We start from the raw sequence: 17,885 nt of genomic DNA, 5'->3' as shown, positions 1-17,885 counted from the left end.
CCCCTGACCACCGGAAATACAGGCGGCCTGCCCTGACCAATCGCAGTTCCGCAAACGTACGAACAACCAATGAGAGAAGAGAAGGCGTGGCCTCCCGAGCTCCAGTGACATCGCGGAGAGGCGTGGTCAGACTTGGTTCCTGGGTCTCCTTTCGTGGTGCCGTAAGAAGGGGGTGGAGTCTTGGGTGGTCCTTCTGCGCGCTAAGCACTATGGGTGGATGGAGGATGGCTGGTGCTGGTGGAAGCCGGAAGTGTGTGTCTTCTGTGGTCCTCCCAGGTAAAAGGGAGCTGTAGTGCTTTGGTTATGGCTATCTTCCTTTCTCAAGCTGGATATTTCCAGGTATTTATTTATTTAGCATTTTCTTTAGGTTGTGGAAAACAGAAAAGTTCGATAGTAATGTGGTCTTACATTTTAAAGGAATGAAAAAATAGCTAATCCAAGTACTTAGACCCCTGTTTCCAAATCTGATTCTTGAGATCCTCGAATGTATTTGGGTTTCAGACTTTCTGAAATAGAGTAACTTGTTTTGGGATTTTTAAAAAAAATATTTTATTGTGGTTTTAAATAATTAACAATATGAATAACATTTATGAAATGTATGAATTACGTAAGTAACACAAAAAAACAAACATGAGTAATAAGAACTGTATCTAAAGACCAAGGTTTAGTAGACTCAAAAGTGGATTGTTGTTGACTTTGCAAGTTATAAGTTAGAAATATATGTATCTAACGTTTTCCATTTTAATAATTTCCTAGAGTTTGGGAAAGTATTTATATATATATATATATATATATATATATATATATATATATATATATATTTGTTACTACTACTACTTATCATTTGTATGCTACTAGACGTACGCAACGCTGTACACTTGAAGATGAAGAGACAGTCCCTGCTCGACAGAGCTTACAATCTAATTAGGACAGACAAAGGAGTGGAGGAGTAGCCTAGTGACTTTGGTCCTGAGGAACTGAGTTTGATTCCCACTTCAGACACAGGCAGCACCTTGTGACTCTGGGCAAGTCACTTAACCCTTCATTGCCCCATGTAAGCCGCATTGAGCCTGCCATGAGTGGGAAAGCGCGGGGTACAAATGTAACAAAAATAAAATGAGGGAATATTAAAGTGAGGATGATAAAATCATGCTTATTCATTATCATGTAACCCAAATCCTTTATATCATGCTCTTTTTACTATCCTTTGTATCATCCTTTTACGATGCTTTATCATTATCATGTTACCCAAAATCCTTCCATAAAACTAAATGTATATTCTACTATATATTTCCAATATTCATGATGTATTGTAAGCCACATTGAGCCTGCAAAGAGGTGGGAAAATGTGGGATACAAATGCAATAAATAAATAAATAAAATAAGGGTTCTGAACAAGTGAATAAGGGTTAGGAGTTGTATCCCACATTTTCCCACATATTTGCAGGCTCAATGTGGCTTACATTGTACCGTAAAGGCGTTCGCCAACTCCGGTAGAGAAACAAATACAAAATGATGTTGTGGTCGAATAAGGTTCATGTGTTACAGACACATTAGAGAATCATAGAGAGGAAGAGTTAGGTAGTGACCATTACGAGCTTTGGTTTCGTTGTGTTGCAGGGTTCAGGCATTTAAGTTGGGTTGGTAGGGTATGCCTTTTTGAACAGGTTGGTTTTTAGTAATTTCCGGAAGTTTAGGTGGTCGTACATTGTTTTCACGGCTTTTGGTAGTGCATTCCACAGTTGTGCGCTTATGTAGTATAACATTGAAGGTTGGATTCATAGTTCTTATATAAAATAACCCAATTCCACCACATTTGGTAAGAGAGAGATGAATATCCTTCCAGTGATTTACGATATTTTAATAGCAATAGAGATTAGAAAGTCAAATAAAAGTTTATTTGATTTGTCAGAGAGTTCAGGCATGATGAAGGACTTCCAAATGATGATTTGGAGGGAAATAGTAGTAGATAAATTAGATATTTCTGAAACTTTATCCCATATGTGTGACCAGAAAATGCGGAGATTGCCACAGTCATATAACATATGGGAAAGCGTACCAGTTGTTTTGGAGCAAGACCAACGTAGATCAGAAGAGGTTTGACCACTAGCTTTGGCTTTCCTGGGGAAACAAATGAGTGGTGATAAAAATATAAGGATTGGGTGATTGAAGCAGACATTGAAACTCTAGGACCTAAGGCTCAAAAGATTGCCATATTTTGTCTGAAAGATGGGCATTTTGTGGGTGTTCCCAAATTTACGTATCTTGTTATAGAATATGGTCCAGTCTGTGTAAATCTGCGTGCAGGGATTTACGCCATGTTTTCGTTGGTGTAAATGAAGGTGCCTAGTTTTAGGTGCTGGAATATCAGCTAAGTGTATTCTGTACATCGTGCTTAAATCTTGTAGAATACTCTTAGGCAGAAATGTTTTCTGTGCTGAATTTTTAAGCGCCATATATAGAATCTGGCCCATTGTGTGGAGTGTTTTCAGTTTTACAAGTATTTTTCACATTAGAGCTTGCACATTTTGCATTTAGATCTGTGTTTAAATGGATTTCTACTTTAAATACTTGAATACAAATTGCCCTTTAACCTATATGTTTTGTTCTTTCTTTTTTTTTCCTGCATTGCTTACTAGGGTTAACAACTGATGATACAAATGGAATTTCAGCTTCATATACCAGATTTGTAAGTGTTAGACCAGAAAAGATAATTATTGGAGTGTGCTTGTAACATGTAATTTCTAACTAGAATCTTCAGTCAAGAGCTGTGATGGCCATCCATGAATAAAAAGCATGTTGTATGAGAATTAGAAGTGGCACCTTTTTTGCAAATGGATATATGAACTGTGAAACTAAAACATTTCTAATCCCAAATATTACCAAATACTGTAAAAATATAGTAGCACCTCACAATCAGATTATGTGAGTTTCATATGTATGTAACTTTGAAGAGTAGAAGAGAGAATTTTGAAAGCACCTTTTGGTATAATTCTTTGCTAGCAACCTGTGTTCTGTGGCAGAGTGACAGAAGGATGATGGGAACTCTTGGAATGGAGAGGTGGTTAACATTTAATAGTTTCTAACATTATTCAGTGTAAAACAATGGGGATTTCCTTTTTTTTTTTTTTTTTTTAAAGACTTGGTTCTCTAAAACAATGCTTGTCAACCTTCACCTGGAGGCCCATCTAGCCAGTCAGGTTTTCAGAAGCCCCACAATGAATATGCATATATGAAACCCACTGTATGCAGATCTAGCTTGTGCTTATTTAGTCATGTAAATCCTGACTGGCTTAGTATGCCTCCAGGGGAGGGTTGAGAAAGTGGTGTTCTAAAAGTACAGACTCAATTTTTCTGTTGTTCATACTCATAAGGGCTATTGATACTTTGTGAATTTCTATCCCTTTTTTGGTAAGTTATTGCTTACAGCTAGATGGAACAAATCATATAAAAGGGATCAGTGTCTAATGTTGCATATGTTGGACATGTAAAAATATATACAGTGCACCATTGTGTACACTGATTATGAACATGTGAACCAAAAGCTCCAGCTGGGTATTTATTTATTGTCTGTGCTACATGGCCAACTGGAATTGTTTTGTCTGGTTGTCTTCATGGTGTATAAATCTTAGATAAAAAAAAATTAGTTATACTTTTAAAGCAAGTATTCTTAAATGATAAACCTTTAAGTTGTGAATAGCAAAGTTTTGACTTTTACAGAATTTTTCTGTGTTGCAGCAGTGTTCATAATTCTCTTTATGGAAACATCAGAAGAAGGGATCTTAAGAGCTAATGTACAACAACATTAAATAATTTTTATCTTGTTTTAATTAAAGGTATCCTGACCTGCGCTGAATCTAGTGAGGCTGCTAGACTTCTGTATTTGGAAGCAATGCAGCTTAATGGTACCATATCTATTGCAAGCAATGGCATACGACTTCGTCAGTGTCGACTGTTGGGTAGCAACAAAAAACATTTTCTCGTAGTAAGGACTTACAGTGCCCCGGCTCCTAAGGGCCCTGGCGGCGAGTCGCTTATAGAGACCACTGCGAGCAGTTTGCATCGATGGACAGATGTGGGAAAAGCATTGGGAAGAAGCACTTTACAGAGAATCTCTATCTCTGCCACATATTGGTGGGACAGATATGAAGAATTTGTTGGTCTGGTTGAAGTTCGAGAAGCTCAGGGAAAAGTAACAGAGGTAAATACTTCCTGTCTACAATCCAGCACTCAAAGTATTACCTAGTACACAAAGCGATAATAAGTAGTGCAAGTGATGGATAAAGAGTCTGGAAAAGATTTAAGTACATTTCTTCTTGAAGCAGAAAATAAGAATATATTTCTCCGAGGGTAAACCCTCTGCATTAAAGAACTAGCCTAGGCCTCACACTGCTGGGTGGGAAATCTGAGTGTCAGCTGTTGGCCTAGTTTCCTAATTGTTTGGTCTGAGGACCTTTGCACAGGTACCCCCCATATTCTATATATTGTGCCCAAAGTTGCACATGTAAATTAATTGATCAATGAGCCCTTAACTAGCAATAATTGGATGCTAATGAGTTATTGCAGTTAATTGGCATTAATTAGAATTTGCCACTATTCTGTTAAGGCTTTGTGTCTAACTGTTGTAGCACATATCAGAAAAGGCGCATGATCAGGGGCGTCGGGGGGGCATTTCAAAATGTTGCATGTGGAACTACAGAATTCGCCCAAAGCACGCCTGAGTTGGGCGCCAGCATTTAGCAGATGTAAGTATGGTGCCTAAAACTTAACACTATTCTATAAAGGATGCACTTACATTTTTGGCACCATTTCTTGAACTCCTCCATAGCTTCGATGTCCTGTGTCCCAGGTTAGTATTCAGAATAACTGTTGAATTTATGAAGAAGCCGTATAGGGGGAGATTCCATATATGACACCTAAAATATGGACATGGAAATCAATGCTGAATAAGCGTATTCTGCAAGCAGTGCCTAGATTTAGGCGTGGTAGATAAAATACGCTTAGTTGATGTCTCGGCGCCTAAAACTATGTGCCTCCATTTACACCAGTGGAAACGTGGCGTAAATTCCAGCGCGTAGATTTAGGCACACTGGGCCATGTTCTATAACTACACGCATAAATTTCAGAACGCCCATTTCCCTCCTATAACCACACCCCTTTTTGCCTGCGCACATTAGAAGTTAGGCACACTGCATTACAGAATGTGCGTAGCGACTTGTGCGCATAAATTCTAATTATTGCCAATTTGTGATTTTTGTTGCTTGTTAACGCTGATGAACTTGTTAAACCAATTAAGTTATGTGCGTTGTTAAAGAATACTCTTGGATTTCAGCACGGATCTCTAGGCACTATATAGAATCCGGGAGATATTGTTTTCAAGAGGCAGTTGCTGCTGTGCTTGGCTTTATGTGGGGAGAATTAGAGAAAGTAAGGAGCTGCTGTTCGACAGTGGCAGGTAAATCCCAGGCAGCTGTCTGAGTTGCATAAGAGAAGGGGAATAGGGGAATAGGACTTGATATACCGCATTTCTGTGGTTTTTGCAAATACATTCAAAGCGGTTTACATAGTATATACAAGTACTTATTTGTACCTGGGGCAATGGAGGGTTAAGTGTATTGCCCAGAGTCACAAGAAGCTGCAGTGGGAATTGAACCCAGTTCCCCAGGATCAAAGTCTGCTGCACTAACCACTAGGCTACTCCACTAGCAACATTCCATGTAGAATCTCAAATAGGGAAAGGGGACTTGATGTACTGCCTTTCTGTGGTTTTTGCAACTACATTCACAGTGGCTTACATAGTATATACAGGTACTTATTTGGACCTGGGGCAGTGGAGGGTTAAGTGACTTGCCCAGAGTCACAAGGAGCTGCAGTGGGAATTGAACCCAGTTCTCCAGAATCAAAGGCCACTGCGCTAACCACTAGGCTACTCCTCAGGATTCTGGAATCTTGCTATTCTTTGGGGTTCTACATGGAATGTTGTTAATGGGTCTTCGCGAAGGCAAAGAAGGAGGTAAAAAATCCTCACGACACCGTGAAGATGAAACAAAAAAGTGAGGAGAATGGATGAGGATACCAACTGTTTTATATTTATTCACTTAAAAAATTCACTTAAAAAATTACATGTGCATAACAGCGACCCGACACGGCCGTGTTTCGGCACAATGGCCTGCTTCAGGGGTCTTTATAACCTTGAATGATGTAGTTTAGAATGTTTGTTCCAAGGGAAATAACAGGAAACAAATCTCTCTGGTCTCCTCTCTTCAAAAATAATATATATGAGATATATATATTTTTTAAAAAACGAGCATCTAAATACTCCTCTCCTAAGAGTTATCGGCAAATTGTGAAAAAGCTTTTTTTAAGTGAATTTTTTAAGTGAATAAATATAAAACAGTTGGTATCCTCATCCATTCTCCTCACTTTTTTGTTTCATCGTTAATGGGTCTTGACACATCATCTTTCTGTGGTTGTTGCAGCTACATTCAAAGTGGTTTACATAGTATATACAGGTACTTATTTTGTACCAGGGGCAGTGGAGGGTTAAGTGACTTGCCCAGAGTTACAAGGAGCTGCAGTGGGAATTGAACCCAGTTCCCCAGGATCAAAGTCTACTGCACTAACCACTAGGCAGAGGTGTGACTGGAGAAACAAGATGGTCTTACAAAGGTGCAATGGAACTAGTCTGCTTCTATTAAGATATGTAAGACCAGATTCTATATATGGTGCCAAAAAAAAGCGGTATTCTATAAGCCATGCTTAAAGTTAGGTGCGGTTTATAGACTAGCGCTACCTAGGAGTCATGCCTAACTGTAGGTACAGCCATTTGCACCAACTGAAATGTGGTACAAATGTACACGCCTACATTAGGCTCAAATCCCCGTTATTCTATAACAATGCGTGTTAATTTTAGGAATGCCCCATTTCTACACCCCTTTTTTCAAATCACGCATATAATTTATGTGTGTAAAGTTAAATTAAATTTAACTACTGCCAATTATTGTTGCTAATTAGCTTGTTATTTAAATTCTGCACACAAATTGGGCGCATGCCCAAATTTGCGAATTCCATTTTTGGCGACTTTTACAGAGTTAGGGGGTTAATGGTTATATATACTGTTTTGGCCTGCAGGTTTCTCCTGCTCCTTTCGGCTTCTAGTTAGGTTGAAACTGGCCTCTGTTGAGCTGTAGCACAATGATCCTTTATTTATAGCTATTGGGAAATTTTCTCCCTAATTTGTATCCAACTCAGCTCCCCAATTTAGCTGAGTCATTGTAGTGATAGTCCTTGAGTTGCTGCATTGTCATTATGATTCTTAAGTCTGCCATTAGATGTCACCATTGCATAATGATTGGGACTCCTTCCCTCCCCCCCCCCCCCCCCCCCCCCCCCCCCCAGGGCTACGAGTGTTACCTCCATAGCATCCTCCACATGAACTAGTCCGTGGGCAAGACTTGATATGCTCAGCCACCTGGGCCAATTTTTATATATTGTAAGACAAATGACCAGTGTTCAGTTGTCTGTCAGTGGCTTTCTATTTATGGTCCTTTTAGGCAGAGAAGGCATTTATGATAGTTCGTGGGATTGTCCGAGAGGCCCGTGATAATCTGGAAGCTCAGCAAGTCAAACTGAAGGAGATACGAGATCGTTTGGACAGAGTCTCAAGGGAAGACATCCAGTACTTGGAACTAGCAACACAGGAACATCGATTGTTACAGGTAAGCAAAAAGGAAAAAAATTGTTTTGCTTTTAAAATTCACATTAAAAAAAATTGAAACTATTCTGTCAAACAAAACAACCAACTTTCCAACTACTGGTCTCCTAACTTTGGGGTCCTGCAGCGATCTCCCCTCTCACCTACCCTGTTCATTCTCTTTGTCATCCTTTGCTTCAATACACCTGGGTCTTAGTAAACTACTATTCCCTATCATCAAGCCCATCAATCCATAGACTGGTGGGTTGTGTCCATCTACCAGCAGGTGGAGATAGAGAGCAATCTTTTGCCTCCCTATATATGGTCATGTGCTGCCGGAAATTCCCCAGTATGTTCTCTATCTCAGCAGGTGTGTGGTCACACAGCAGCCGCTCTGGCTAGGTCTCCAAGCCTAATTGTTTAGGTTTTGTTGAGTACCTGGGGTTGAGGGCTCTTCGTGAGCAAGTGCAAACCTGGTGGTGCCAGGTCCCTCCTTTTCTCCCTCCTCCCGCTGGCTCCGTTAAAAAAAAAAAAAAAAAATTTTTAAATGTTCAAAAAGGACGTCCATTTGCAGCTGCTCACTGGAACAAGTCGTCGCTGCTCGGAGCAAGAAGCAGGTAATTTTTACCTTTTACTAGCGGGCAGGGGTTTCCCCGAACGTCTCCACATGGCTATGGCCGTGGATGGCAAGGGCGCGAAAAGACGCTCCCCGGAACGCGTTCGCGCGCCTAGCGGGGAAGCGGGGGGATTGAAGGTAGAGTCGCCCTTTTTGGGCGCCCTTTCGGAACCGGGAGAATTCACCGTTTTTTCCTCTGGCGCGGCGGCCTTTCCCGCCTTAGGCACCCATCCCCCGCTGGCCGCCCTCCCGGTCGTGACCGGCCACGCGGCTCGGTCGGCTTCTTGGGCCGCCCTCGAGATGGGAGATGTTAACAGCTTGGTCGCCCTTGAATCGGGCGACAGTAAGAAGTCGGCGAAATTAAAACGCCCTTCTTCCTGCGCGGCTCCTTCTCGGAGTTTCGCGCCGGACGCCATTTTGGACGCGCAACACACTTCTCCCCTGCTACTGGGAGCGCAGATGGAGGGCGCCTCTAGGGCTGCGGCACAGGCTGCAGAAATGCACAGACTGGGGGGTTTCTCCCCTGAGTTCATTTTGCTGCTGCATCAAGCCTTTCTTATGCAGAGCACTGCCCCTGCCCACCCCTCTGATCGGGATGATGAGGCCTCTATGCTTAAGCGCCCTCGGGTGGATCTTCAACCCTCAGGAGACTCGGTCTCCTCTGATGTGGATGACGGCAGCGTGTCTGAGTTCTCCCAGAGATCCTTAGCGGAATCGATGGAAGAGACTGATCCTCGCTCGGATGGAGCGGACGACCCCTCTGCAGCGCGGCTTTTTTGCTCAGAGGATTTGCCCAACCTGCTTGTGCAGGCCATGAGCATTTTGAAGATTGCCTCTCCGGAGGAAGGCTCTCTCTCAGCCTCTACTGGCTCCGCCATTATGCTGGGAACAAAGCGCCCGCCTAGAACCGTCCACGTTCATGAAGCCATGCAGACCTTAATTTCAGCGCAATGGGATGCCCCTGAGGCGAGCCTGAAAGTAGCCAGGGCTATGTCCCGTCTGTACCCCCTTCCTGAGGGGGAACGGGAAGCCTTTGTTTGGCCCACGGTAGATTCCTTAATCACTGCCGTGACTAAGAAAACGGCGCTGCCGGTGGAAGGTGGCACTGCCCTGAAGGACGCCCAAGACAGGAGAATGGAGGCGGCCTTAAAGTCGTCCTTTGAGGTGGCCGCTCTGAGTTTGCAAGCCTCGGTTTGCGGCTCCTATGTGGCTAGGGCGTGCCTGACTGTTTTGCAGCGGGCTTCCCCCTAGGACCCTTCCTGGAGGGCGGAATGGCCGACCCTGGAGTCAGGTTTGGCCTACTTGGCAGACTTGCTGTATGATGTTTTGAGAGCTTCGGCCAAGGGCATGGTTCATAAAGTCTCTGTGCGGCGGTGGCTCTGGCTTAAGCACTGGTCTGCTGACCATGCCTCTAAATCTCGCCTAGCCAAGTTGCCTTTTAAAGGCAAGCTGCTCTTTGGGGACGAGCTGGATAAGATCGTGACGGAGCTCGGCACATCCAAGGGCAAGAGGTTGCCGGAGGTCAGGGCTCGGGCTGGCAGTGCCCGTCCTGGTCCCTCTAAGGGCCGATTCCAGGAAGCCCGTCGGTATCGCCCGGGCAAGTCGGCCTCCTCTGCCTCTGCTTCCTTCAAACGGAACTTCTCCCCCAAGCAGCATTCTTTTCGTAGGGACCGCCGTCCCGGAGGTCCATCCTCCGGCCCGCCCCCAGGGTCACATACCCAATGACGGGGACCTGGTCCATGGCCCAGTGCAGATAGGAGGAAGGTTGTCCTCGTTTCTGGGCGAGTGGACCAGGGTAACTTCAAACGCTTGGGTTCTGGAAGTCATCAGAGACGGCTACAAGCTAGAGTTCTGCCGACCCCTAAGAGACAGGTTTGTAAACTCTCCTTGCAAGTCTCAGGTAAAAGCAGCTGCCGTGCAGCAGACTTTGAGCAACCTGATCCGCCTGGGCGCGGTGGTCCTGGTGCCAGTAGATCAGCTTGGCAAGGGGCGCTACTCCATTTACTTTGTGGTGCCAAAGAAAGAAGGATCTGCTCGGCCTATTCTCGACCTCAAGGGAGTCAATCAGGCCTTGAAAGTTCGGCGCTTCCGGATGGAGACCCTCCGCTCCGTAATAGCTGCGGTGGAAAAGGGAGAATTCCTGGCCTCCCTGGACATCAAGGAAGCTTACCTACATATTCCCATCTGGCCGCCTCATCAGCGCTTCCTGCGCTTTGCAGTGCTGGGCCGACACTTCCAGTTCAGAGCCCTCCCGTTCGGGTTGGCTACGGCTCCGCGGACCTTCTCCAAAGTAATGGTGGTCATCGCGGCCTTCCTCCGCAAGGAGGGAGTGCAAGTCCATCCCTATCTGGACGACTGGCTGATCCGAGCCCCTTCCTATGCGGAGTGCGGGAGAGCTACAGACAGGGTCATTGCTCTTCTGAGCTCCCTGGGATGGATCATCAACTGGGAGAAAAGCCAGCTGCACCCGACTCAGTCTCTGGAGTATCTGGGAGTTCGATTCGACACCCAAGTGGGCAGAGTGTTCCTGCCGGACAACCGGAGCGTCACGCTTCAGACCCAGGTGGGCCAGTTCTTAGCCTCCTCTACTCTTCGGGCTTGGGACTGTGCAGCTGTTGGGCTCCATGACGGCCACGATGGAGGTAGTGCCCTGGGCCAGGGCTCATATGAGACCACTACAGCACTCTCTTCTGCGGCGGTGGACTCCAGTCTCGGAGGATTACGCCGTACGCCTTCCTTTGGATCTAGCGGTGCGAAAGGCGCTGAGCTGGTGGCTGAGGCCAGGCAACCTGTCCGCAGGAATGCCTCTTACGACCCCGGAGTGGATTGTCGTCACGACGGACGCCTGCTTGACGGGCTGGGGAGCCCACTGCCTGGGACGGACAGCGCAGGGGCTCTGGTCTCCTGCAGAGACGAAATGGTCCATCAACCTCCTGGAGCTCCGAGCCATTCGGTTGGCGCTTCTAGAGTTTCTCCCGGTACTGGTGCTGAGGCCTGTACGGGTCCTGTCAGACAATGCCACAGCTGTGGCCTATGTCAATTGCCAGGGAGGTACCAGGAGCGCCTCGCTAGCCAAGGAGGCCATGAAGCTATGCCTGTGGGCGGAAGCGAATCTGGAACAGCTGTCGGCGGCCCACATTGCGGGGGTCATGAATGTCAAGGCGGACTTTCTCAGTCGCCATACCTTGGATCCCGGAGAGTGGCAACTGTCTGCTCGGGCGTTCTTGGACATCACGAAACGCTGGGGCCGGCCGAGCCTGAATCTGATGGCATCCTCGGCCAATTGCCATGTTTTTTCAGCAGAGGACGGGACCCTCGATCTCTAGGAGTCGATGCTCTTCTCCAGCATTGGCCGGCACAGGAGCTTCTCTACGTGTTCCCGCCCTGGCCCATGATGGGCAGGGTGCTAGGCCGGGTGGCAAAGCATCCGGGCTGGGTGATCCTGGTGGGTCCGGATTGGCCCAGACGTCCCTGGTATGCGGACTTGGTCAGACTCTCGGTGGACGGCCCTCTGCGGCTGCCAGCGGAGCGGGGCCTCTTACATCAGGGTCCCGTGGTGATGGAGGATCCCTCCCCCTTTGGTTTTACGGCCTGGCTATTGAGCGGAAGCGGCTGAGGAAGAAGGGCTTCTCAGACAAGGTCATCGCCACTATGTTGAGAGCGAGGAAGCGCTCTACTTCCACCACTTACCTCAGGGTTTGGCGCACCTTTGCGTCGTGGTGCGAGGCAGGCTCTATATCGCCCTTCACTGCTCCAATATCTTCAGTGTTGGCGTTCCTGCAAGAGGGGCTGGAGAAAGGCCTGTCGCTCAGTTCGCTGAAAGTCCAGGTGGCGGCTCTAGCTTGCTTCAGGGGTCGTCTGAAGGGGGCTTCACAGCCGGATGTGGTACGCTTTCTCAAAGGAGTTAATCACCTGCGCCCCCCCTCTGCACTCGATAGTGCCTACGTGGAATCTCAATCTGGTACTACGGACCTTGCAGAAGCCGCCCTTGCCAAGGGCATCGCTGAAGGACCTGACATTGAAAGCAGTCTTCCTGGTGGCTATCACATCAGCCAGAAGAGTTTCCGAGCTCCAGGCGCTCTCGTGTAGAGAACCGTTCCTGCGATTCACTGAGGCAGGAGTATTGATTTGCCCAGTGCCTTCCTTCCTGCCCAAGATTGTTTCTCGATTCCATGTGAATCAGCAGCTTTACCTACCCTCCTTTCGTAGGGAGGATTATCCAGAGGAGTATCCTGCGCTCAAATACCTGGATGTTAGACGGGTCATCATCAGATACTTGGAAGTGACCAATGATTTCCGGAAGTCGGATCATCTGTTCGTGCTGTTCGCAGGCCCTCGTAAGGGTCTGCAGCCATCTAAGTCTACAGTGGCACGTTTGGTCAAGGAGACAATCGCGTCAGCTTATATGGCGGCGGGGAGGATTCCGCCTATTCAGCTGAAGGCGCACTCTAGTAGAGCACAAGCAGCCTCGATGGCAGAGTCCAGATCTGTCTCCTTGGAAGAGATTTGCAGAGCGGCTACCTGGTTGTCGGCTCATACCTTCTCACGACATTACCGCTTGGATGTGGCTGCTCGGGCCGAGGCCCAGTTTGGGGCTTCAGTGTTGCGTTCAGGGATTTCCATGTCCCGCCCTGGGTGAGTACTGCTTCGGTATATCCCACCAGTCTGTGGATTGATCGACTTGATGATAGGGAAGGTAAAATTATGTATCATACCTGATAATTTTCTTTCCCTTAATCATAGCCGATCAATCCATAGCCCCTCCCAGATATCTGTATTGTTTGTGTTCTGGTTATATTTCAGGTTCAAGTTCAGTCTTCATTTCCTGTTCACGAGGACTTCGTGTTCAAGTTCTTCCAATTGAAGTCTCTTCGAGTTGAGACGATTTTGTGTTACAGTGAGCTGCTGCTTCCTCTCCCCCCGTTTCGGCGGTGGCTGGATTGATAACTAAATTATGCCGGCGCTCCCTCCCGCTTTGTGTGGCTGTAGGGTAGCTTTGCATCCCTCCCGCTTCGGCGGTGTTAGGGTAAGCCAGCTCCTCCCGCGGTTGCGGTAGCAGGATAAGCCAGTTCCCCCCCGCGTCGGCGGGTGTGGTTTCCCGCCCACCGCCCCGGCGGAGGTGCGCTGGAATATTTCCCCTCCCCCGCTTCGGCGGTGGTGAGCTGGGCAGAGTGTCCCTTTGTGGGTGTAATTCTCTTAAGTGCTGAGTCCTGCGGATGGAGCTTTGATATCGACATACTGGGGAATTTCCGGCAGCACATGACCATATATAGGGAGGCAAAAGATTGCTCTCTATCTCCACCTGCTGATAGATGGACACAACCCACCAGTCTTTGGATTGGTCGGCTATGATTAAGGGAAAGAAAATTATCAGGTATGATAAATAATTTTACCTTATCCTATGTGGATGACATCCTGCTTCTCTTACCAGTGACAGTATCAAAGAAAAATACAACTCAGTCTGTAGCAAATGGCACGACTGCTGTTTGCACCTGGGCACTGAACAATAAACTGAAATAAAACCAAGGTCCTGTGGTTCCAAAATCAGAGAGTTGAGGTCCCATCACCAATATCTTTGATCAAAGTTTTACAGTCGAGTCTGAAACCAGAGTACTAGGGGTCTTGCATGATTCTTCACTCACCTTCTCTTCCCATATTAACCAGCTATGGAAGAAAACACTATTCCAAATGACACAGCTACATCTAGTCAGATATTTCTTCGACCAAAAAGCTTGTGCACTACTAGTCCAATTGTTAGTCTTACCTCACTTGGATTACTATTCTATTTCTTGGTATTAAGTTGTCAATATAAAAAAAAAATGCAAATCATACAGAATACAGCTGCTAGACTAATATACCAATTGAATAGAAATACTAGTGGTTCAACTCATCTTAACAAACTGCACTGGCTTCCCATAGCAGAAAGACTCAGGTTCAAAGCTGCTTGTTTAGTTTTTCAAATCTCACAGGGTTTCACCTCTGAACTGCTGACTTAAGACTGCTTCGCTACATTTGGTCCAATCTAACAGACTGAAAAACAACTGATGCTAGCATCATCGTTTCTAAAGACAATTTGAAATCAGATTTTCAGCTCTCTATTCCCTGTATACTTGGAGTTAAAATATGGAACTCTCTACCTATTGCCATCAGAACAGAAAACAGCTACCTTAGCATCAGGAAGAGGCTAAAAACCTTTCTGTTTTCAAAGACTGCTTCATAACAATCCATTGACTTCTACCTCCTAGTATCATCCATTATCCTTTCCTGTAATGTTTTTGGGCTCATGCATTACACCAATGGTCTCTAACAAAGAATAAAGTGTTGGATTGCTGATAAATGGATATCTGCACTCATCTGACTCACCCCAACTTCCCTCTTCCTCCCTAAGTTCCCCTATATTTCTACCATACATGAACCTTATTCTATCAGAATAACACCTTGTATTTGTTCATACCGGAACTGGCGAACACCATTACGGTACTATGTAAGCCACATTGAGCCTGCAAATAGGTGGGAAAATGTGGGATACAAATGTAACAAATTAAAAAATAATAATAATAATAATTGTTCTCATACCTCACATTAACATTGTCCACTTTTGTCTCACCTAGAATGTAAACCACTCTGAGCCCTGGAAAGGGAATATTAGTGGTATATAAAAATTTGATTTGATGATATGGAAATGGGAAGCAAGCCCACTACTTAGAAAATGGGAACTGGTAAAGAAGTGTTGGCAACATCATCCAGATGTTTTATAACAGTGGGCACTGCCTTCATGACACTTGAGTCAACAAAGCTGACACACTCTGTTATGCCATTGAGGATGTAACTTGTGGCCTTTGTTTACTGACCATTCTGTTGTGCTCCAGTAGTAGACATTAAGTCCCTAGTAATGAAAAGAAAACATGACATAAGATCCAGCTTAAATGTCTGAATGCTGCTGGTGCCCACCGATTGATTCAAAACGTAATCTTCTGTTAATGTGATTCTCATATCCATTTAATTAGCAAAATGGATAAAAGATGCACTGGACAGGAGATCCAGCATCAGTGCTGTGCACTGTCATGTGAAGGGCCTGAATTTGATTTCCAGGCCATGCTGCCAAGGGTGTGTTCTCAGCTCCTTGGGGTGGGATTTAGAACTGTGACAGCTAGCGGACACACATTAGCCTGTATCTGAAGAAAATAGATGGGCAGAGGTAGGAGGTGGTCTAAAAGAGAAAATGTATTTGGGTAGGTGCAAATGAAAGCTTACCTTTCTGTTGCCCACTAGAAGGTGTTAACAAGTTGAAAGTACTGGGGGGGGAGGGGGGTGAAACAGATACCTTTTGTCTGAATGTCAAGATGCTTATTGAAATAAGACAGCTGTTGGCAGACTGTAAATATGAAAGCAGTACAAAATAGAGGGTCGATATATGCTATTGTTTGTTCTTATAGTTGGCTTCACTTATACCAGACACAGCATCATGTCTATTCCCAACTACTTTGCTTACCATCTTTTAACTAATTTTATTTTAGGTGAACTTAAGTCTTTTTAACATTTTTTTTGCAGGAAGAGAAGAGACTCCGAACCTCATACATAAATGCAGAGGATTCCGAACGGGAGAAATTCTCTCTCTTCTCTGCAGCTGTGAGGGAGAGTCATGAAAAGGAGAGAACTCGAACAGAGAAAACAAAAAACTGGTCCATCATTGGTTCAGTGCTGGGTGCTGTTATCGGGGTTCTGGGTTCTACCTACATCAACAGAGTGAGACTACAAGAGCTGAAATCTTTAGTCCTGGAGGCACAAAAGGGACCAGCCAACTTACAGGAAGCAATCCACGAGCAAGCCTCGATCCACCAGTTACAGCAGAAGGATCTCAGTGACCTCATCATTAACCTTAAAGACATAGTGCACACAGGGACTTCTGTATCACAGGGAACCAAAGCTGGGGCTGCCTTAATTACTCAAAGCCGAGGGTCTTCCGTAATAAATGATCCTGTTTTAGTTGCAATGAAAGAACAGCTCACCTTCTCGAAGCAAACACATACATTCCTGGAAACTTTACAACAGCAATTCAGTAGCCTAGAAAAGGGCTTGGGCAAGGTGGCTGGTGAAGTACAGAACGTGAAGCTTACTGTTCAGTCAAGGCCTACAGAAAGAGCTGGGGTCATTTCTTTGCTAGCAGAGAAAGGTGAAGGCCTGGCTGTAGATGATATGATTTTACAGCTAGCTGATGTGGAACAGAGACTTGAAACACAGATAAATAGAAATTCCCTCTATAGTACTGTGCTAACTTGCACTGTGTTTGCTTTAACTGTACCATTATTGTACATATTCTTAAAAAGTAATTAATTCAGATATATTAACCAACCATGACAAATAAAAAGAAGTATAATGTAGAATACAGGTGAACTTAGGAAACATGACAAAATTATTACTTCTCAAACTGGGCAAGGAGATAATATGATCATTTTACATTATTAAATAACAGACTATTTTTTGATTGGATTTTTCAAATTCCACTCTTTTTTTGGATCTTTTAGGAACAATAATAGGCATGTGATTATATACGAGGAAGAAGGTTACAGTGGACACTCATTCAGTTAACAGGAGGATTGTTCAAATGTATTGAAAAAGTATAAATTCAGACTGTAAGAGTCCAGACAAGCATTGAAAGCTAGTCAAAAATTTCCATTTTTGTATTTTCTGTTTGTACTATCTTTTTGGCAAAACAAAAGGCCCTTTTATTAAGCTGCGCTAGTAACTGGACTTAGCAGGTCTTTACATGGGCCTTTCCTGCATGCTAAGCCAATTTCTAGCATGGCTATCAAAAAGATTTTTTTTCTATTTGTTGCATTTCTGGCCATGTGCTATTAGGGCTGTACCGAGTATTCGATTCGACCCCGAATAGGGCTCTTAATATTTGACCGAATAGTGATTTAAATTTGAATACGAATAATCCGGGGCTGTACTGTGCTAAATCCTACTGAAATAAACACTTGGGGCCCTGTTTACTAAGGTGTGTTAGTGTTTTTAGCGCACGCTGTGTTTACTGACAAATGTTTTAAAGATTTATACCAAAAAAGTCTTCTCTATGGGCTCCTTTTATTTACTACGTGGTGGTTAGCCCAATGCGGGGCTTACTGCTCTCTGCAGGAAATACCGCCGGGCTACCACAGCAGCCCAGTGGTACTTCCCACCCCTAGCACATTATTTATGGTGCTACAAAAATGTATTTTTGTAGCGCTGGAGTGTACCCAGCAGTAATTGGGCAGTGTCGCGTGTTGCCCAGTTAATGCGGGACCCTTACCGCCACCTGAATGGATGGCAGTAAGGCGCGCCCCCCCCCCCCCAAAATGGCCACATGGCAAGTGCTTTACTTGCCGCACAGCCATTTCCTGCAGGAAGTCGAGACTTCCCTTTTACCAGCTGCGGTAAACGGGGACCTTGGCACGTATGTAAAACACACACCGACACCAGCAGTGGCCCCCTTTTGCTGCAGCTTAGTAAAAGGACCCATATGTGTCCAACCATGAGCTTGAAGGCTTTTTGAATGACTTGCAACCTTTGAACATCATATTTCTCATTTTGTGA

General features: G+C 45.2%; 1 protein-coding gene across 1 annotated transcript; it reads left to right on the top strand.

The window, feature by feature from the left end:
- Positions 1 to 225: 225 nt before the first annotated feature.
- On the top strand, positions 226 to 17,291 carry CCDC51 (coiled-coil domain containing 51). The gene is made up of 5 exons (XM_030205796.1): positions 226 to 339; positions 2,640 to 2,689; positions 3,837 to 4,201; positions 7,554 to 7,718; positions 15,861 to 17,291. The coding sequence occupies exons 3-5, from the start codon at positions 3,893 to 3,895 to the stop codon at positions 16,641 to 16,643; spliced, it is 1,257 nt and encodes a 418-aa protein (XP_030061656.1). The 5' UTR covers positions 226 to 339; positions 2,640 to 2,689; positions 3,837 to 3,892; the 3' UTR covers positions 16,644 to 17,291.
- The last annotated feature ends 594 nt before the right edge of the window (positions 17,292 to 17,885 follow it).

The sequence above is a fragment of the Microcaecilia unicolor genome, chromosome 6 (assembly GCF_901765095.1).
Source record: "Microcaecilia unicolor chromosome 6, aMicUni1.1, whole genome shotgun sequence".
Lineage (NCBI taxonomy): Eukaryota > Metazoa > Chordata > Amphibia > Gymnophiona > Siphonopidae > Microcaecilia > Microcaecilia unicolor.
This window is presented reverse-complemented; position numbering and strand designations above follow the sequence as displayed.

Coding starts and splice junctions, on each gene's coding strand:
- CCDC51 (XM_030205796.1), top strand. CDS start 3,893: ATGCAGCTTAATGGTACCATATCTATTGCAAGCAATGGCATACGACTT. Junction 4,202..7,553: donor CTCAGGGAAAAGTAACAGAG/GTAAATACTTCC, acceptor TGGTCCTTTTAG/GCAGAGAAGGCATTTATGAT. Junction 7,719..15,860: donor AGGAACATCGATTGTTACAG/GTAAGCAAAAAG, acceptor TTTTTTTTGCAG/GAAGAGAAGAGACTCCGAAC.